General features: G+C 45.9%; 1 protein-coding gene across 3 annotated transcripts in view; it reads left to right on the forward strand.

The window, feature by feature from the left end:
* Nucleotides 1-20909, forward strand: part of PRDM11 (PR/SET domain 11) — a 43853-nt gene extending 22944 nt beyond the window's left edge. The window contains exons 6-8 of one of the 3 annotated variants that reach the window (XM_066321066.1): nucleotides 11537-11724; nucleotides 14841-15491; nucleotides 16329-20909. In XM_066321066.1, coding sequence (XP_066177163.1) covers nucleotides 11537-11724; nucleotides 14841-15491; nucleotides 16329-18493 — 3004 coding nt within the window. In that variant the 3' untranslated portion in view covers nucleotides 18494-20909. Of the gene's footprint in view, nucleotides 1-2555; nucleotides 2969-4538; nucleotides 7728-11536; nucleotides 11725-13341; nucleotides 14067-14840; nucleotides 15492-16328 lie in introns of those variants that run through there. The other 2 variants (XM_066321067.1, XM_066321068.1) reach the window with 2 other exon arrangements.
* Nucleotides 20910-21196: the final 287 nt, after the last annotated feature.

Below are 21196 nucleotides of genomic sequence, written 5' to 3' on the forward strand. Positions count from 1 at the left end.
AGATCTTTAAATACAGAGCTGCTGTTTCAATTTTGCAGGACCTTTTAAAAATAAGCATTTAAAACCAGTCAGGATTACTGTGACTGCCCTTGTGTTCAGGGTGAGTAAAAGCCACCAGCCTATGAATATCATTTTGGTGAATGTCATAAACTGATTTCTGCTACCTTGCAGCAAGTGGAGCAAATGTTCTTACCTAATACAGAATCAAATTTATGCAGAGCAAAGGGATCCTAAATTACTGTGGGGCTGTGATCCTTGACACAAAAAAAAAAAAAAAAGCCAAACCAAAAAATACTGCAAAGCCCTGGCAAGAACTACTTGCTTGTTTCTTAGAGGCCAAATGGAGTTCATTGATGTTTTTGTGGGGTAATCATTAAGTGCCCACTGTTCAACGTGTCTTGCACTTTCAGATTGACCTGGGCTGAGGTGTGAATTCGCAGCCTCTCAGCTGGGGCTGCTCTGCAGCTTGCTAAAACCCTCATGGCATCGCCAGAGGTACTTGTAAATATCAGTGACTGCCTCTAGGGACATATGGCATGCTGGAGGAGAAAAAGGTCCCTCTGTTAGTAATACTGTCTGCATTTTTATAAGGAGGAGGTTGATGTGCCTGCTAGGAACGTAACGTTAATTGAATCTGTGATTAAAACTGGCCAGAGCTCATTACTCAATGTGTGGCAAGTTTGCTCTTGGAATATGTAAGTTAGGTTGTTTTGACCCAAGTTTTACTGGAGCATATGAGTGGAAATACTGAAATCTGAATATCCAGGCCTACCATAAGCTGTCCTAAGTGTACTTGATGAGATTTCCTGTCTGGGAAGAGCAAACAGGGTTCTGATTCACCACTGGGTGCAGCTTTGCTGGTGACAATACAGCTGAGAGTTCAGCAGAGAAGAAGGTGCACCAGGTTTTGTGACACAGTGACTCCAGGGAGCGCTGTCCAGTTCTGCAAGATCACCCCTACCCGGAGCACTTTGCAGAATAATATTACTCTTTTTCACCAGAGCAGCTTGTCAGTGGAGGTTTGTTGCCACCTCATGGAGGCACCAATGATACTGTGCAGTCCTGCCTGATGAGGAGATACACCAAGCCCAGTTCCGCTGAATGTGATAAAAGTCAAACTGGAAATGTTCCCTTGCTCAATGTTTTGTGTAGCCTTTTCCTTTCTCCTCATGTTGAGCTGGAAGAACTCCTTTTTCCTTTTAAGTTTGGTGAGATTTTTGTTGGGGTTTTTTGAGATTCAGGGTAACAGGTGCTTTCTTTGCTGGCTCTCCATCATTTCATTACCATCTCCTCTAAATGCTCCTTCTTTCTCTCTATCAATGAAGCTCCACCAAGACGGTATCTCAAGCATTCATTTATGTTTGTTCCCATGAAATACATCTGTGCACTTACGTCCCAGCTCTCCCTGATGTGGCCTGGATTTGAGCAGCTTCTCCTACTGGTTTTCCAGCTTTAACCAAACTGATACTTGCCCTGATGGCAGGCAGCAGTGTCAGTGAGATTGATTAAACAGTGTTAATGGCACTAGGAAGGAGCTGGAATGACATGGGTCAGCGCCTTTGTGTGGGTTCAGGCAGTCTGTTTTCTCCCTCCTTATTGAATAGATCTATTGCCTTCCTTTTTTTCACAATAACAAAACATAGTTACAACTAATGTTTTGTTTATTTTTGTAGTTTTCTTTGACTGTGGCTGGAGAAATTAACACACACCCCCTTTGGACAAAACTGCTTGTTCTTGGGATGACTGCCTCTTTTTCTCAATGGGCTGAGGCTACAAGTTGTTCGTTTGAAGCCCCAGAAACTGAGTGCAGGCTCATGTCAGTGGCGGTGATGGAAAGCCTAGCCAGGAAAACCAAGTGGGTGGCCTCATTCCTTTTGAGAACAATGGGAAATGCCAGTCATTTCTCAGTGAAACAAGAGCTTGCTGTGAAGCAGGCAAATGCTGGATGTAGAATACCCCAATGCTGAAAAGAGAGATCTTTCTTTAGGGAAAGTGAGTTGCAGAAATTGCCCACCAGTCTAGTCACAACCTACCTACATGAAAAAGTCCAATTTGATGTAGCCTTTTCATGACGTCCTGCAAGTTGTAACAGAAAGGATGGTGTAAAAGTTTCTGTTGCATGTTGTGCCAGGTAGAACAATAAGAAGTGTTTCAGACTTCTAAATTTCCTCTGTGTTTCGAGCAGTGTCACATTAGAAGCTAATTCACCACTGTGATTGTGAGTTCTCATGTTTTTTTCTGTGCACAAACCGTGGCAAGTGATGCGAGGCTGAACTGAATGTCTCATCTGTAAGTGAGGGCATCAGATTATGTTTAAAGCTGAGCAGGCTCCTTCACACTAGTGTTGCTTGGGTTTTGTTCTTAAGCTTGAAAATTACCTTCTAAAAACAAAACACCTGCCTTTTCCTGGTGAGAGGTTGTTGTGGGTCAGGGGAGCTGGATCCCACCAAACTCCTCTGCCCCAGTATTGCACTGGCCAGGTGGTTGGATGCAGGGAGTGGCTTTGCACTGATTTCCTTTTACCCAATTATGCTTTGCGGGATGTTCAACCCAAGAAACATGGCTGAACGGAAGAGGAAGCCCAAGTTTTCCAAGGAAGAACTGGACATTCTGGTCACTGAGGTGACCCGAAATGAAGCCATGCTGTTTGGGAGGGAGACAGTGCGTCTATCCCATGCTGACAGGGACAAGATCTGGGAAGGCATAGCCAGGCAGATCACATCAGTCAGCCAGGTCCCCAGGTCTGTAAAAGACATTAAACACAGATGGGATGACATGAAGAGAAGGACCAAGGACAAACTGGCGCTCATGCAGAGGTCCCTGTCCAGCCCTGGCAGCACGGGGCGGCCCTCGGCCATCGTCCTGACTGCCCGTGAGAGAGCCATCGAGTCGGCGCTGCATTCGTCACACCAGAGGCACGGCTCCCGAAGAGCGGATCTGGACGTGGTTGACAGCCCATCAACGAGCTGTAAGTATCACTGCCTTAACACCTCTTGGTCTTATGCTTGCATATCTCAATTTGACACCAGAGGAGCGTTGTGTGTTGTGTGAGATGGCTGGGTCCTTCTGCTGTGGTTGGTTTCTGCTCTGGTGGTTGTGGACTGTTGAGATGGATTATTTCCAAGCTGAGATCATCTTTATCTGTTTATCTAGTTCTTTTCCGTACTGTCAGCTGCGGCTAGATAATGGATTAGAAGTGTGAAGGAGCATCTGTAGTTGAAGTAGGACTGCCTCCAGTCTGTGGAAAAAGTGCTTGTGAAAGATTAGGAGATCTCCACCCTGATAAAACAGCAGTGCTACCAAACTGAGAGGCATCTGCCTGTCACCAGTGGATCACTTTCAAGAGAGCTTTGGGGATCTCAGTGGTCACTGGTGTTCATTGCTAAGGTTGGACCACTAATGATTTCTCAGTAGTGGTCTGAAGGATCAGCATGAATGCTGTGAAAAAGGTGGACAATAATGACTCCTCCTTCACTGGTTTTAAAGAAACTGCTGGCCCTGCTTTTGTAGTTAATCCTCTTACACCACAATTCTCAGACATCTTCCAGTATTAAAACACAAGCTGCTTTGTAAAAGTTCTTCCAGTTTTCTTTTGTGGAGGTTCTGCTTCTTGTTTGTGAGCTTTTAGGGATACAAAAGAGAGAAGGAGGCAATAACTTCTTGGGAAGTGAGTCAACTAACACCTCATGGGTGGCGCTGTCATACCATAGGTCTAATCTCAAAACTGAAGTTGTTAGTGGGAAAGCCAGGACAAAATCTTCCTGAACCGAAGAGGTGGGACTTGGTCATTCTTTGCATCTATCTTGGAAGCCAGTTGCACTATTTCAGAGGTAAAAAGAATACAGGTTATGCAAGGAAATAGTGGGCAGCTGCACCAGGTGAAAACCTTGTCTCTTCTTACTCTTCATGTGCCTGTGAACTGGCACATCACTAGATATTTATCAGACTAATGAGAATTTTCCCATGGCATTTTGCTTTAGTTTTGATTCTGCATCAAGTGTATTTGCCTGATTAACATAGGGTGCTGTTGCTGCTATGTCTGACTGCCTGGCTGTCTTAGTGATGCCAAGCCACGCAGTGGCTTTGCAGAACACACTTCGAGAGCAGCACATACAACATCTATGCTCTTCTCAGTGCAGAGGATGTAGGAAAGGATGGGGGAGCAGGACTTTTCCATGAGAAGTCTGTGTCCCTCCAGAATATTTATGCTAGCTACCCATGGGTTTGGGGAAGATAATTTATTGCTGCTGTCTGAAATGGATTCATATTCTAGTAATGAACAATGCTCTGTACAGAATATCGCAATAGCTTGGTTCACCCACTCTCAGGTTTCTCATGGCTAAGCTTGTAACCCAGATGATAACATTGCAGCCCTTGCATGTTGACTTAAGCATCAGAAGCTACAGGCTTGTCTGAACTGGCTGATTAAGGGGGGGGGGGGGGAACCCTTTTTCCATGTTCTTTGAAATATCCTGAAACAGAAGCCAGTGTTGAGAGGGATTTCACATTAATAACTCATGCTTCCTCTTCTGTTTAAGCTGATGAAGATGAAGAGATGCCAGGCACTTCTCAGGAGCACCACTTCGCTTCGCTGCAGAGGGCTGGTGCAGGTGTCAATCCATTCTCCAGGCCCTCCTTCCTTCATGCTTCTTCCTCAGCAGAGCCCTCGGAAGCTGGCAGGCAAAGGCAGGAACTGCACTGTCCATCCCCACGCGCCACCTCGGCCTGCAGACCCCCGCACCCCCGCACAAGGAGCCCGCCCCTCTCCAGCTTCGACCGCCAGCTTCTCCATTCCCATGCACAGCAGACAGACCTGTTCAGGCAGTTCTGCCAGGAGCTGGTGGCCATTCACAGGGACATGGCCAATAGCATGCATGCTGTCAGCCAGAGCGTGGCCGACCTCACCAGCCAGGTCAGCCAGATGTGCCAGACACTGACAGAAATACGTGATGGGGTCCGGGCTTTCCATAGGATACAAGATCCCGGTGTCATGCCAGGGTCCTGTCTGCAAGCAGCTTGCTCTAAACAGCCCCCTGAGCCCAGTGCAGAACCTAACCAAAACTCTCCAAAATGGACAACTCCTGCACGGGCCACCAGGTCACGAAAAAGAAAACATCATTTTTAATCCGTATCATATAAAGTAAAGAAGGATTTCAGCCCTTCCTGAGCTGCTGCATGTTCACATGGCTTCCCCATGTGTATCAGTATTCTATAGGGAAGGTCAACAGCTGACCCAACCCATCCATCCCTCTGCAGGCTAACAGAGCAGTACGAATATGGCAGCTAATTGTAGAACCGGCCCTCTGCAATGGCAAAGAGAAATCTCAAATACTGTAGGGCTTGGAATGTAGGTCATCTTTGGGTTCATGGAGGTTTAGAGTTTTCACTGGCTTCCCCATGCTTTACATGCTGTATAAATTAAGAGATACAATAGAAGTCATTATCTGGATCTCTTCCCGTGCCTGTGAAATATTATTTACTGAAACAGCATGCTACAGAGATCCTTTTGCAATCAGCTCACAAATTTATTCTACTACTGCATTCTCATCATCTTCCTGAATATTAGTATATGCAGTATGTGCAGAAATACAGCCTTATGACTCTAAAAATTCTTACTGATCATTGCTTTTATCTTTCATTCAGCAATAGTGGGCTATCCGGGGCTTACTGTGACTGACATACAGCTTTGGGGAGAGGAGTGTAAAAGCAGAGCTTGTGCAGGGAGGAGAAGAAGGCTCGATTCTGAGGATAGGTGTGAACACCATGGAGTTTTAGACTGCTGAAAAGGGTTGCAAAGGCATAGGCCTGGATCCTGCAGTGCCACATGCACTTGTGTTAAAGAGTTCAACTTTTGTTTGCTCCAGTCTGAAACCACTACCTTTCACAATTGCAGTTAAAATACAATTGTTTCATCATGTGACAGCATTTAAAGATAATGATATGATATTATTTTCTTCCATGTTGTCAAATCTTCGGTTCTGAACCACCTCACCCCTTCAATATGTGGGAGACTGAACAGAAACCAGAAAAGATGTAGGGCCTGCTTTTGAGCTCAAGCCAGTTTAGTTTTGTTTTACTGCAATTCTGTTAACTTCAGTACAGTTCCTCTGCACTTAGTGAACAGTTTACAGTCTAAATTCACAGCTACATAGGTTCAAGTTTTAGACACATTGGTTTTATAGTGCTTTCTTTCCCCATATAGATGCAAGAAAGAGCTGTGTTACAACATTTGAATTGCTCTAAAGCTTGCTCTAATTGCCCATGTACAACACTGATTGTGGAACAAGACTTTAATATTGTCATTTCAGGTGGTGATAACGTATGTGGTAGCTCTTTTATAATATGTCTGTTTTCTCCTTAATTTGAACCTCTGCATCTAGCATGCTGCCCCCATCTCTGCAAAAACCCAGGGCATTGTCCTGATAAGCTTCAGGAGGGAAAAGGGTTAACCACACAGCACACTGTGCTCTCCAGGCTGTCTATTGTATTTGGAGGTTGGTTGCAGGAAACTATTAGAGTTAATATGAGTGTGCATCATCGTGCCATGGCTGGGCTACAGACTTGGCAAAAAGTAACAGAAGCTTCCATGGAATTGAACATAGGCAGCACGGTGTAGCAGAAGGATGACTTGTTTTGTGGTGTCTTTAACCTGCCTGGCCTCTCCTTTAGAAGTATAGTGCACTAGCTTCTTCCTTGAAAAGTTCATTGTATATCTGCTGTGTCAGGCATTCCTGACATGCTTTTTTTTTTTTTTTCTTTTTTTTTTTCATTTTTTTTCGTGTTTAAATGTTCTGTAATTTTAAATAAATTAATTTATTTTTAGTGGTGCAATAAAAGATTGCTCAAGGAAGTAGTGGTCTGGCGAAAAGAAAAGCCTCATTTTTGAGGAATGACCCAACTGGTTTCATGCAGAGGACATTCCTTCTAGTGCTGGTGCCAGACCAGGGCAGAACTTGCTCACCTTCCACTGAGGATGTCCTTTTACTTCTGTTGAAACATTTGTATTCTGCAGAAGTCATAGTCTCTCTTCAGATGAAGAGGAGATTGGGAAACGTGGCAGAAATGGATCTAATTTATAAATCAGAGAGAGCTGAAAAAAGGGTGGTATGTGTTGGAGGCTTTCTGAGTCAATATAGTGCTGCTGCTATATTATAATATTAGTATTTTATATTTTTATAATATATGGTCTCTACTGATGTCGTCCCATGGATATAGTGGTAAGATTAACTCCTTTGATGTTGTCCAGGGGGATCCTCAGGTCTGCAAAGGAGGAGACTCCTGCAGGTGCTGGGCGCTGGAGGGAGTTAGCATCACTGCTGCCATCAGTTTGCCCACAAAAATTTATTTAGAGAGAGAATCTTGGTTCAGGATGCACAGCTCTCACAGCAAATGCCCAGCGGCTGGGCACTCGTCAGAAGAAAGGACCTTTTACTATAAATGCCTGATGTCTCCGCTAGTTTCCTGTGTGGACTATTACAGACTGGCCCAGATCTGAGGACGAATCTCCTGTCCTGTGTAGATTCCTCAGTTGAGTGGCTTTTCTGTATTGGCTCACAAAGGATACTTCTTCCTGCACCTATCATGTTAACTGGCTGTTGAAGTGTCTGTGTCAAAGCAAACTGCTGTGCTCAACCCTAGTATCTCCATGTCTTGTACATGCTGAAAAAAATCTCTCTTTAAAAGTATTTTTGTTAAGAATGCAATAAATATATAACACTTTTAACACAGATGCTGTTGAGTCGTTTGTTTCTCTCTACAATTTTTACCTGAGCTGGTAACAAGCCTGTTACGGATGTGGGTCTCCTGGAGGCACTTGGCATCAGAGCACTGAGGCAGAGTTTATGGGTATGGCATCCCATGGCATCAGACTGGGCTGGTGGCTGCTCTCTTGCATGGGATCTCCTGCCCTGGCTCTGTGCCTGAAGTTGGTTTGGGAAAGGCCTTTTCCCTGCAGTGCTCTGCCCTGGAAGGGTGACACTGGAGCACCCCTGAGGCCAGTTGGAGGGTGAGCTATGGAGTGGGCAGTAGAGAGCCATGAGGCAAGTCCAGGGTGATAGTGGAGAGGAGAAGGGGGAAGAAGCCTGAGCCTCCCTCCATCTACCAAGTTTTCCTCCCTCTTCACTGTCTCTTCTGGATCCTCACCAGAGGCTCTGTTCCCTTCCTGGGGAAGAATGATCCCAGCTGCAGAAAAATACCTTGACATTTTTCTGGGCATGTTCACTTAGCCATCCCCAAACTTGGGAATTTGGTGTCCTGAGTGGGCTGGGGCTTAGGAAAAATGAAATTGTTTTTATTTGCTGCTAGCTGAAGAGTCTTTGGGAAAGGTGGTCCTGCAGAGCAAGGAGCTGTGCCTCTGACAGCTGTGGGGTTGGTCCCAGCCTGAATAGCTGCAGATGGGTCAGAAGTGGTCTCCATTGGTGTGATGTCCTGAGTAGCCAGGTCAGGATCTGTGGTGTTCTGGAGGCTGACCTGTCCCAAGGACTAGACAGGACATGAAAGGATAGATTTCTGGATGATGGGAATGCCTCTCTGCAGGACCAGGTGCAGCTGAGGGTGTCTGGGTCTGCTGCAGGAGCAGTATGACTGTGCTCCTCCTCTGGGGCTCACAGTCCCTTGGGAAGCCTGCTCTGCAAGCAGGGCCTTGCCCATCAGTCTGCAGTGCTTGGGTCAGCCTAACCATGCCTGTCCTGAGTGTCCAAACCAAAGTAGCCTCCTTGCTTCCATCCAAATGGAGTATTTGGCATTGGGAAGGGGACTGGACTCTATGCAGTCTTTTCAGGAAGGGTTGAGTTGTTCAGGATTTGAGTACTTTGGCCTTGGGGTGTGTGTCAGTGACTGAAGGCAGATCATGCAGTCTCTCCTCAGCAGGTAGTTTGTGCCCCTGGTTCACCAAGCTGGCTGCCCTTTTTTGGAATGACATTCTCCATCCTTGGAAGGCATCTGCCTCTCAGCTGTGCTGTGCAGGGGCATTAAATGTCTCAGACCAACAGCTGCAATGTGGGGTTTATGCAGTCCTTTGTAACCTGTGTATTTTGTGCCTCTGGGGAAACTGGAGTCTGGGGCTGGGCAGCACTTGTTCATAGTCAGGTTCTTATGTGTGGATGATCTCATCCCATTTACCTTACCTCAGGAAATATCCCAGATGGAAAGCTTCCTCACTAGGGGCATAAACCACTTGCTAGCTGGGCGCAGCTATGAAGTAACAGGTTGTGACTGGATTATCCCAGAACTCTCGATTTAGGGCTCCTGATGAGGCTGTGCCAGTGGCTGCAGGAGGCTGGATGAGCAGCCAGGCAGCATTTGCTGCAGTGTTGCAATAGTGCTGCATCTCATGCCCTCCAGCCTGCACTCTCCTCCCAGCTCCCTGCTGCTCCAGGAGGTGGCCAGAGCCATGGGATGTGGGCAGCAGAGCTGAAGGATACTTGGGCAGAATTGTGCAGGGTTGTAGAGGCAAAGAGAGAGCAGTGAAGAGAAAAAGCTCATGCTTAACAAAATAACTTCATAATAGAAGTGAGCCCTGGTGGGAATAGTTAACATCCCATTCAAAGTTGTATTTTCTGCATCTCACTGTCAAATGCAGTTTGCTAAAAATGCATTAGACCATCCTGCCACTGCTGCATGAATTCCTCGGTGCCACTGGCTGTGGATGTACAGGTCATGTATGTTATATTAAGGATCTCTGAATGACTTTAGGTTAGTAAATCTTCACAGGGTCAGCCTGATCTGTTGTGGACAGTGGGATGCAGAGCAGGGTCTCTCCTTAGCTGGTGCTAGGAAGTATCCTGACATTTTGCTTGGACTGGAGAGAGTATCCTCTAGGGTCTCCTGTGCTGCAAAGCACATTGATCTGTCTCAAGGGTTGAATATCTCATAGCTGGCTGAAGGGCTGATACACTTTTTGAGGAGTGATCACTAACACCCAAAAGCAACAGCCTGGCAGCTGTGTGCTGTTGCAGGACCTTCCTCCCACAGTACTGGTCCGAGTCTGTCTTCCTTCTTAAATACACAAACAGGTACTTTAAAAGTTCCTTTGCTTTGTGATCAGAAGTAAATAAGGGTTAATAAAAGCCAATTTTGGCAATAGCAGTCTGCTGTTTAAATAATTACTGAAGATGGCAGAGAATCCTGGCAGCACACATTAGGAGAAATACAACTGCTTGCAGGCACATTCACAGTTGCTTAACATTAAAACCAGAATTGCTTGAGCCTCAGGCAGTCTGAGACACTGCCACTGCAGACTTGTTTTCTGTGTTTTGTGGGAAGTTTCATCAAGTTTATGACCTTATTAGTGTGGGTTAGTGGGATCACGTGCAGGTGGGCTTATGTCTTTATCTGTGCATTCACATGGCTAGAGAAGGTAGAATATTCAAAGAATTTGGCAGATTTCTGAAGCCAAAGAAATACCTGTATGTACATTAGGGAACTTGAGCAAGGACTAATAGCAGCAGATGTCAGAGGAGCCAAATGTTCCCCTGCAGCCTCCTTGCCTTTGCTGAGGTTGCTGCAGCAGGGAGAGCTGAGCAGAGGCAAGTGGCATAAGAGAAAAATAAGTTTTGGCTTGGAGCTGTTCAGGTCTGCTTTGGAGTTTGCACATGCTGTGATGAGGCCTCCTTCCTGGGTAGGTGTTGTAAGCTCATGCTGGTGGCAGCTGGAACCAGTATTACCAAGCCTTTTTCATGTCCTCTAGCAGGAGCACGGGGAGTGTGAGACCAAATAATATGACCCTAGTGATAGATCTCTGTCTTAGCAAGTTGCACAGAGGGCCAGTTGCTTGGAGTGGGAAATAGATACATTTTGGCTGAGCTGAAATGTAGCTGTTTTAAATCAGGAAAATAAATCCCATGCCCTGGAAGTGATCTTTTTGTCAGCACTGCCAGGAGATCCCTGCAATGTGGTGCTGGGGTTTGCACTTGCAGAGCTGAATTGCTTTTTTACGTCACACCCTGCTGAACTCTGCCGTGCAAAACCTTCCAATACTGGCATGTCCTTGGACAACCAGCACATACTCCCATGCCCATTAGGTATCCATGTTTCTGTCCTTAGAATCTCAATTCTGCTTGCCTGAGAGGAGAGAAGCAAGCAAATCTGTTACCAACTGAAAAAGAAAGGCAGTGTTTTGGGGAAACAGAGAGGGAGAAGAACCCTGCCATATTCCCGATATTCCTGAGAACAAGGGAGGGAGCCCTGGGATGTGAAGTGATGGTGGAGAGTCCAAAAGTCCTTGTTTCCATCACTAGGCAAAGATATTTGTGACTGGGGGAGTCTGTCACCTTTGCTGGCAGACATCCCTTCTGACTGGATGTGCATTTGTGTCATCCCTTCCCCAGCAGGAAACGGCCCCACTGGCTTAGTGTTCCCTGGGTGTCCATGCTCATTTGCACACCATTGCTTATAACTCCATGCTTTCCAGCCTGGCTGTGTTGATGGCTCTCTCTGAAGGTCATTCTGGCTTCTTCGTGGTTATCATTCTGATGCAAGGGAGGGGGCACAGGAGAGAAGTTTGTGCTTCACACCTGATTTGTCCCCTTGCCCTCAGGTACGTCATCATCTCCCGGGAGGAGAGGGAGCAGAACCTGATGGCCTTTCAGCACAGCGAGAGGATTTACTTCCGTGCCTGCCGTGACATCCACCCTGGGGAGAAGCTGCGGGTCTGGTACAGTGAGGATTACATGAACCGGTTGCATAGTATGTCCCAGGAAACCATCAACAGAAATTTCACAAGTGGTGAGTCCCTTCCCTTTCCCTCCTCTCTCCTGATCCCCTTGGGCTGCCCCACGGTTGGGCCAGGTGTGGTGGGTGAAGTTGGTTTTGCACAGGCTGTGTGAGGAGAGCTGCATTTCTAGAAGCAGAGCACCTCCGGTGCTGAGAGCCCCCAGCTCTGCCTGGCATAGATGGATGGGTGTACAAGGAGAATAAGAACCCCATAGTCATGGAGATCATGAAAGAAAGATTTGTGTTGTGATGTGTCCTGTCATGTGTTGTGTTGTGCCATGTTGTGTGTGTGTGCTGCAAGGGCCTGATGCAATGCCCAGGGATCACAGAGCACCCCTGTCACAAGACTTTCTGGCCTGAAGATTGCCAAGCTGATGATCCTACAAGACAGCATTAGGTTTCTCCTCTGAACGTGTTGCTCTCTCTGGCTCCTGTGAGCAGCCTGTTTGAAGGAACTCTGGCTGGTTTTGTGTCCATATGAATGAGATTTCCTTGGTGTGTTTGTATGTCCATTTTCCTCGTTTAATTTATCTCCTCTTTCTTTAGAAAGATAATTTGGGATCAGCGCGACATCAGCTCCTTAGTCTCACAACCTTAGAATGTGTATACAACGTACAGGAGGCTTTGTACTTGTCAGACTGATTCTTCCTTGGATAAAAATTGTTATCTTGTCTAAAGAGTAGCAAGGTTGAAACAAACCCAGCAGTCCTTTGGGCCCACGTATTGTCAGCAATATAGAAAGCTTTAGAGGAAAGCAAAAATTATTAATGAATCTGTTCATCTGTACAATGCTGATACCTGAAGTTAATTAGGAGCATTTCTTTCCAGGCTAGATGCAGAATGATAGGGCCTCAGAGGGGCAGCCACACTAAATATAACTTTGTAATTATGATTCCTGAGTGTATTATTACACAGCTGCTGTTGCTGCCTTGACTTGGTAAAAGGTGTCTCCTCTTCAGTGATGGGGTGGACAAGATGTCCTGAAAAGCTTGTTATCTCTGTCATCTTAGGGTTGTTATGCACTTGCAGTGTTACATCTTGGTGGCTGTACTTGGGCAATTCCCACTTCTGAATTAACATTGGTATGAATTTGCTTTTTTGTGTTAATGAACACCAGTAAGTGATTAGGTAGAGGCTGCAGTGTTTTGCTGCAATAACATGCACACATTAGTCATCCAGATGGCTTAGTGCTTTCTGAAAGTACAGCAAGAGACAGTCTGTGCCCTTGGAGCAGCTGCTGTACAGGGGCACCAAGGCTACAAGCTATTGCCCTGCCATGCAGACATGCCTTTAGTCATGGTTTGTCATGGTGTCATGGTTTGTGAGAGCTGAAACAGTAACTCACAGCCTGCTCTGCGCTACGAGTGTGGTGAGCATCTACCTCAGGACCCTTCAGAACCTGCCACAGCCTAATGCACCCTCAGGTAGAAACTCATGTGGCTATGGAGACCATTCTAGAAACCCCCTGACATCTTGGTGAGCTCATCCTGCTGCAAGCCGGGCTCAGTCTGCCTTCACAAAAGGGGTGCAGAGATGTTGTTAAAATGGAGCATCATCTGGGCCATTGCTAGACTTGTGAGAGACATCGAAGCCTCAGCTGGGAGGGCACCGGGAGGTGGTCAGGAAGCAGCAAAAAAATCTGTTGAGTCTCTTTCTATTTCAAAGATTGCAAATCCCTGCAGATGAGTCTTGTCAAATGAAGTGAAGTGGCACACTCTACGAATTCACAGAAAAATAACATGGTTCCTGGGTTTTGTTTCTGTTGATAGTTTCTGACCTGCCTCATCATTGGAGTTGAGACCAATAATATGAGGGATCATCTTGTGATTTCTAGCTTTTCCATAGGGCTGAAGCACTCGGCTGGTTGGGGGAAAAATCACCGAGAAAGAAGAACTGGTTCTTCTCTAAATCCTTACCTCTCACAGTAGTTGCTGTGGTCCATAACAGGGGAAATACTAGAGAGACTGAAAGCATTGTCCATAGAAATTCTCATCAGTGTGTTGAAAATGCGATCTGTTGTTATGGATTCACTAAAGAAGTGGCTGCGTTTCCCAGCCAGCATCCAAACCCAGTGCAAAATCCCATCCATTCAGACCAGTCCTTTTTACAGTGCCTTACTCTAACTGTTTCGAGTCTTGCATCTTTTCTGCATTCTTAGCATTGCTCTCCTTAGAGAGGGAATGATAGCTTTTGCTCCATAACTCTTATGAAAGCATGAATACACTTTAAGCAAACAAAACCAAAAATCAGCATAAAGCAGCGTCTTGTTTGGGAAGCCATCAATGCTTGAAGTTATTTACAAGATAGAAGAGTGATGGAAATTGAGCCAAACCTATCGTCTTTTGAATTTCCAGGTAAGGAAATCTGGCTATTCCCTTTATTTTAAGCAATTAATAATTTGTATGAGGTTACTTTTAATTTATTTTTTTTAGATTACTGAATGGTCATGCTCTCAGACTCCACCAGGACAAGCTAGATGTCCCATCCTTGGAGGGCATTCACCCACTGTAGCTCAGTTGACAATATGTACCTTAGGTTTTAAGCGTGCAAGTTGTTTTTTACTCCTTAACCTTTGCATTTCTGGAGCAGCCTCCAAACTGAATATAGGGTAATATAAGAGTAAAGGGGCTTGCAAACTTTGTGCCATGGTGTGCAACTGGGGTTGTCATGAAATGGTATAAATCTCTCACTGCACTGCTGTACACTTGATACCTTTTACCAAGTCAAAACAGGCACAGGACTTCCAGCCAGCCAAAATGGCACTTAGGCTCTGGGTATAATTTCCACCATGATCAGTCATTCACCTCATAGTCCTCTTCCAACTCAGGTTGGTTATACCTTTAGGTTAAACAAGCTGCCTGTAGTTTCTCTTCTCTTGGAAATGTGTGGGTTCTACTCTGCTGTGGTTACCCAGGACTGTCTCTGATTTTGCAGACATGCCCATTAGCAGGGCTTCTTCTCTTGCAAGCCTCAGTTTCCACTGAATTGTGTCAGTTTCCTGGCTTGTAACATAACATGCAGACCTGCAAGGGTTCAGTCTGCCTTTTTGTTCTTTTTTGTTTAATTTTAGATTGAGGGATGTTACTCAGTTCCCAGTGATAATCCCCACCCCTCATTTTCCATTCTAGGAGACAAAATGTTACAGAACGAAATGTCAGAAAAGAATGTAGAAAATCAAGATGATGCAAGGGGAGCACTCCAGTTTACTACCTTAAAGCAGGGGAAGAGCCCCTACAAGCGCAGCTGTGAGGAGGGGGAATCCCACCCCCAAACAAAGAAAAAAAAAATTGACCTGATCTTCAAAGATGTCCTGGAGGCTTCTTTGGAGTCTGCCAGGTTTGAAGAGAACCAGTTAGCAACAAGTACATCACTTTCCCTCAGAAGAGCATCTAAATACCAGGCTGAAGACATCTTTGAGCAGTGTGGCAGTGCCATGCAGCACAGCTCCCTCAGCCTCAGCAGAAACGAGAGTGAGAGAGAATGGAAGGTCCCTCACAGTTCCTCATTCATCTCAGCCAAGGAGATGAGTGTCCTTGAAGACGAGGAAGAAGAACCCCTGTCTCTTCATGCAGACAGCCCAACCGAGCTGTCACTGGCCTCTGCACAAGGCAACTCCCATGAAATCCCCACCACATCCTTCTGCCCCAACTGCATCCGGCTGAAGAAGAAAATCCGGGAGCTGCAAGCTGAGTTAGACATGCTGAGATCTGGGAAGTTACCCGAGGCACCTGTGTTACCGCCCCAGGTACCCGAGCTCCAAGAGTTCTCAGACCCCACAGGTAAGCCTTGCCGAGTTAGAGCATTCTCCAAACCCTGCCTAAGGAGAGTAGTGAGATGCCTGTGTACTGTGTACCCATCTAAAGCATTTTGCTCTGAGTATTCAGATAAACCTGTGGCTCCATGGAAGGTTCTTTGTCAGGTTTTGTAACTGGGTGGGCCAGGAGCTGGTGCTGTGGGTACAATGGAAAACACTGTCTGAAAAAGATTCTGTATGACAATTTGCTCTATTTGTTGCCATTGTAATTGATAATGCACTGCCAATAAAAAAGACATTCCATTGCAGACAGTTTGTTTGCTGTATTTTTGATGCATTCCCTTTCAGCGGAAGCTCCTCCACAATGCCTCACTTGCTACTAAGAAAGTATGAATGACTCTGGTAACGCTGAAATGTGCTCTCTTTGTGTATGAAATTATGTCCTGCTGTGTCCCTTGTTGGAAATCTCTCTCTGTTTCCTCCACTGCCTTAACACAACCACGTGTCCCTCTCAGAAGATACATTTAATTTCCTCCAGGAACATGCTGTGAAGCAGCCAGGAGCCTTCAGTAAAAGGAATATTTGGGTCACACAGTGTATTGTTCAAGTGGCCAGGATGTAGTGTCCTTTTTTGCTGTTCATTGTGGCATGTCAGAGACAAAGTTCTTAAGCAGAAATAGTGATTTCTTTTCCTTTCAAAGTCATGATTAAAATTCTATCCGTAATGTATTATGGGCAGGAGAAGAGAGGTTGTGGCCAGCTCTTTGGGCAATGCTCTACTGTCACCAGCAGGATGCTTCTCTAGCTCAGCAACTTTGTAAATACCATATTTTTTTTTCCTTCTTTTTATTTTTTGTTACAGCTTCAGAAAGCATCATCTCAGTTCCCACCATCATGGAGGATGATGACCAAGAGGTGGATTCTGCTGATGAGTCAGTTTCCAATGACATGATTGCTGCTACAGATGAGCCTTCCAAGATGTCTTCTGCAACAGGCCGGAGGATACGTCGGTTCAAACAAGAGTGGCTTAAAAAGTTTTGGTTCCTGCGGTACTCCCCAACACTGAATGAGATGTGGTGCCATGTCTGTAGGCAGTACACAGTGCAATCTTCTCGGACTTCAGCCTTCATCATTGGCTCTAAGCAGTTCAAGATACACACAATAAAGCTTCACAGCCAGAGCAACCTCCACAAGAAGTGCCTGCAGCTTTACAAGCTCAGGATGCACCCAGAGAAGACAGAAGAGATGTGCCGAAATATGACCCTGCTCTTCAATACCGCCTACCACCTGGCCCTGGAGGGCAGGCCCTACTATGACTTTCGGCCTCTGGCAGAACTACTGAGAAAGTGTGAACTCAAGGTGGTGGATCAGTACATGAATGAAGGAGACTGCCAGATCTTAATTCACCATATCGCCCGGGCTCTCCGAGAGGACCTGGTTGAGCGAATCCGGCAGTCTCCCTTCCTCAGCATCATTCTGGATGGGCAGAGCGACGACTTGCTTGCAGACACAGTTGCAGTCTATGTGCAGTACACGAGCAGTGATGGGCCTCCAGCAACTGAATTCCTGTCTCTTCAGGAACTCGGCTTTTCTACAACGGACAGTTACCTCCAGGCATTGGACCGGGCTTTTTCCAGCCTGGGAATACGATTGCAGGATGAGAAGCCAACTATTGGCTTGGGAGTTGATGGTGCTAACATTACTGCCAGCCTGAGAGCCAATTTGTTCATGACAATCAGAAAGACCTTGCCCTGGCTTCTCTGCCTTCCCTTTATGGTGCATAGGCCCCACTTGGAAATTTTGGATGCCATTAGTGGAAAGGAACTACCATGTCTGGAGGAGCTAGAAAACAATTTGAAGCAGCTGCTCAGTTTCTATCGTTATTCTCCCCGACTCATGTGTGAGTTAAGGGTCACTGCTGCCACTCTGTGTGAGGAGACGGAGTTCCTGGGGGACATTCGAGCAGTGAAGTGGATCATTGGGGAGCAGAACGTGCTCAACGCTCTCATCAAGGATTACCTTGAGGTTGTGGCCCATCTCAAAGATGTCAGTGGCCAGACCCAAAGGGCAGATGCTTCTGCCATTGCCTTGGCCCTCCTGCAGTTCCTGATGGACTACCAGTCGATTAAACTCATCTACTTCCTGCTGGATGTGATTGCTGTGCTTTCACGCCTTGCCTACGTCTTCCAGGGGGAGTACCTTCTTGTGTCGCAGGTGGATGATAAAATAGAGGAGGCCATCCAGGAGATCAGCCGGCTAGCAGACTCCCCTGGGGAGTATTTGCAGGAGTTTGAGGAAAACTTCCGTGAAAGCTTTAATGGCATTGCTGTGAAAAACCTACGGGTGGCTGAAGCCAAATTCCAGTCGATCAGAGAAAAAATCTGCCAGAAGACCCAGGTGATCCTAGCCCAAAGGTTCGATTCCCGCAGCCGGACATTTGTGAAGGCCTGTCAGGTATTTGACCTTGCAGCTTGGCCCAGAAGCACTGATGAGCTCATGAGCTATGGGAAGGAGGATATGGTACAAATATTTGAACACCTGGAGACAGTCCCATCATTTTCCAGAGAGGTTTGCAGAGAGGGGATGGACACGCGAGGGAGTCTGCTGATGGAGTGGCGAGAACTCAAGGTGGATTATTATACCAAAAATGGTTTTAAAGACTTGCTCAGTCACATTTGTAAATACAAGCAGAGATTTCCCCTCCTAAATAAAATAGTTCAGATCCTCAAAGTCCTTCCCACCTCTTCGGCCTGCTGTGAGAAGGGGCGCACCGCCCTGCAGAGAGTGCGCAAGAACAACCGCTCTCGGCTGACGCTGGAGCAGCTCAGTGACCTGTTGACGATTGCTGTTAATGGGCCACCCATTGCCAACTTCGACTGCAAAAGGGCACTCGACAGCTGGTTCGAGGAGAAGTCAGGCAATAGCTACGCGCTCTCAGCCGAAATGCTGAGCAGGATGTCATCTCTTGACCAGAAGCCGATGTTGCAGAGCATGGACCATGGCTCTGAGTTTTACCCTGATATTTAGGAAGGAATGCCTCAGATCAGATAATTTTTTTAATCTATACTCTAAACTTTGATATATTATATAAAATATATATATTATCTATATTAAGGAAAAACCCACACTGAAAATTTAAAAGTTAAGACGATGTGCGTCTGATAGAAGCTAAGCAGAATTTTAAAGATTGAGACAATGTTTAGACATTTACTGGTGTCTCCAACCATGGCAGCTGCAATGTAGGTGGCAACATTTCATTCTTTAGAAGCATGTGCTGGGGCCATACTCTACATGTTCAAACCTAACAACCTATAAGCTAGACAACGGGTCTTTGTCAGCCTCATTCTCCCAGCGGTTTCCTTTGTATGTGTGTTGTCAGTTTGCTGGGTTGTTTTTTTGTTTTGTTTCATTTTGTTTTGGGGTTGTTTGTTTGTCTGTTTGTTTGTTTTCCCCTCGGTTTCAATCTCTGCCTCTCTTTCCATTGTTCAGCCCAGTTATTTGAGCCATTTGAGCCTTTTGTTGGCAACCATCAGATTTCTGATTTCTGACAGAGCATCCCATGTCTTTGTGTTGCCCCCAGCTCCACCCAGTTCTCTTCAGCTGAGTGGAAGCTTTCTTCCCTCAAAAGATTACTGACAGGAGAGAAGGGCTGGGGGCATGATTTTGGGGTTTTATTCTGATTTAGAAACAAATGTCTCCACTAAACTGTGATGCCCCTTTCTCAGTTCTCCCTACCTTTGGGCTGTAGAGTAATACTTGGCTTTCAGCTCCTTTTATGATAACCGTAGTACCAGTCTATCATACGTATCTTATTACATGATGTCATGTGCAGACTATAAAATAGCAAAATAGAGAAGGCAGGGGGAAATTTTTGCATTTATATTTTTATATTGTATGAGATAAATATATATATATATATACAACTATTCATTCAAAACCAGGGCTGCTGTGGAAGCTAGACAGCCAATGAGTCAAGAGCCACCTCTGGGCAGAGATTCAAAGGCTTAAAAAATTATATTCTAATTTACATTATTTATACTATGTCTTTATAATCCTAGATTGTTGTGGGGTTTTTGTTTTGTTTTGTTTTGTTTGGAATGACTGAAAGAAAAACCTGCTGCAGTTTGGTGGCAGGAGCTATCAATGCAAGATTATCTTGGATTATATTCATGTGTGATGTCCTACAAAGGTTCACTTACTCTCTTGTGACCAAGGTAACATGTTCCACAGCACAGCAGACTGATGACAGCAGGAAGAAGGGATGCTCTGCTTCTTCCTGCAAAATATTTCTTCCTTTCTTGAAGGAATGCAGAGTTCAGCTGAAATGTGAATGGGGGACTTGCACCTTCCATCACAAAGAGATTGTTTTGTGGGCTTGGGGCTCTTCTTTGTTTCATTCTTTTAAAGTAAACAAGCTCCTGGCATCCACACAATATCACTTCAGGTTAGAAAACAGGGGAAAAAAAAAAGAAAAACACAAAAAAAATCCCAACCAACCAACCAAAAAAGAACACCACACAAACAAAAAAGGTGCAAAAACTCCACAGATGCTAGTGCCTTGCCCTGCTGATGTGGCATGGACAGCACCAACCTGACCAGACCATTGTGAGAGTGAGACGTGTTGTCCAAAAGGTATCCAAGCCAACATGTTCTCACTTCTCAGAGGGATGAGCTTTGTGCCAAGCTGTGTTGTTTGGAAACATGATGGTGGTATCAGCAACACTGAACCTTTCCTTTCTCCTGTTACCCCCCTGCCCTTGGTCTTGGTGCTAAGATATCTCTAGAACCGTTGCTGCTAGTTGATAGCTTTTCATTTATATAAATATATATATATATATATAATATTATTTTATTTTTTAAACTTTTTTGTTTGTTTTCAATGGAGATGTAGCATGTTTGGAACCGATCTCTCTCTGAGTCACTTTCACTGCCAGGGTTCACGCACTGTCTTCCCCGGGAAAACACACACTTCTACCTAGGTCTCACTCACCTCCTGCTAACCCCTTTGCCTTCAGCAGTACTTCACAGCCAGCACTGGCAGAGGTGTGCAGCCAAGCCACCATAGACTGGTTGAGCTTTCAGATCCCACAGGAACAGCTAGGCTGCTGTTGGTCAGGGTTTTGGAAGTGTTTGCCTCTGTCCCTATGGGACTGAGGAGGGACTGAGCCCACCCAAAGCACGAGTGGTGGCCTGTCCTTGTGTCCTGACACTGCCCCTTCGCTGTAGAACGGGGCCTTTCAGTCAGATGGTCCGAGCAGAGCGGACCCAGTGAATGTAGCAGTGAGGGCTGGTCAGGCCGGCCAGCGAGGACTGGCCAGCACCTTCTGTAGCACTTACCCCTCGCCTTACCTCTGACAGCACGTGCAGCCTGAGGCTGGCTCAGGCAGGAGGGGGCACCTGCGCCAGGGCCACCCACCTGCTGCCAAGCTGCCACAGGGGTGCAGCCCTGGGTGCTCTTCTTGTGGTCCTCATGGAAATGTCACAAGTTAGGCCAGGGCATCACATAGTTGCAACACAGGGGCATTGATATAACACACCTAGCAAGCATGAAAAATGGCTTTGTTTTCATATTTTCCTGTGTTTTCTTATAAATGATTAGATCAAATTGATCCATTCATCCAGAGGAGTAAAAGTTAAACTGGAAGCCCTCTGCCAGCTTTGGGTGGTTGTTTGCCTGACCATAATGTAGGGACCTCTGAACAAAGTGCTTGTAGCTCTCCAAGTGTGGTG

This window comes from Sylvia atricapilla, chromosome 6, assembly GCF_009819655.1.
Source record: "Sylvia atricapilla isolate bSylAtr1 chromosome 6, bSylAtr1.pri, whole genome shotgun sequence".
Taxonomy (NCBI): Eukaryota; Metazoa; Chordata; class Aves; order Passeriformes; family Sylviidae; genus Sylvia; species Sylvia atricapilla.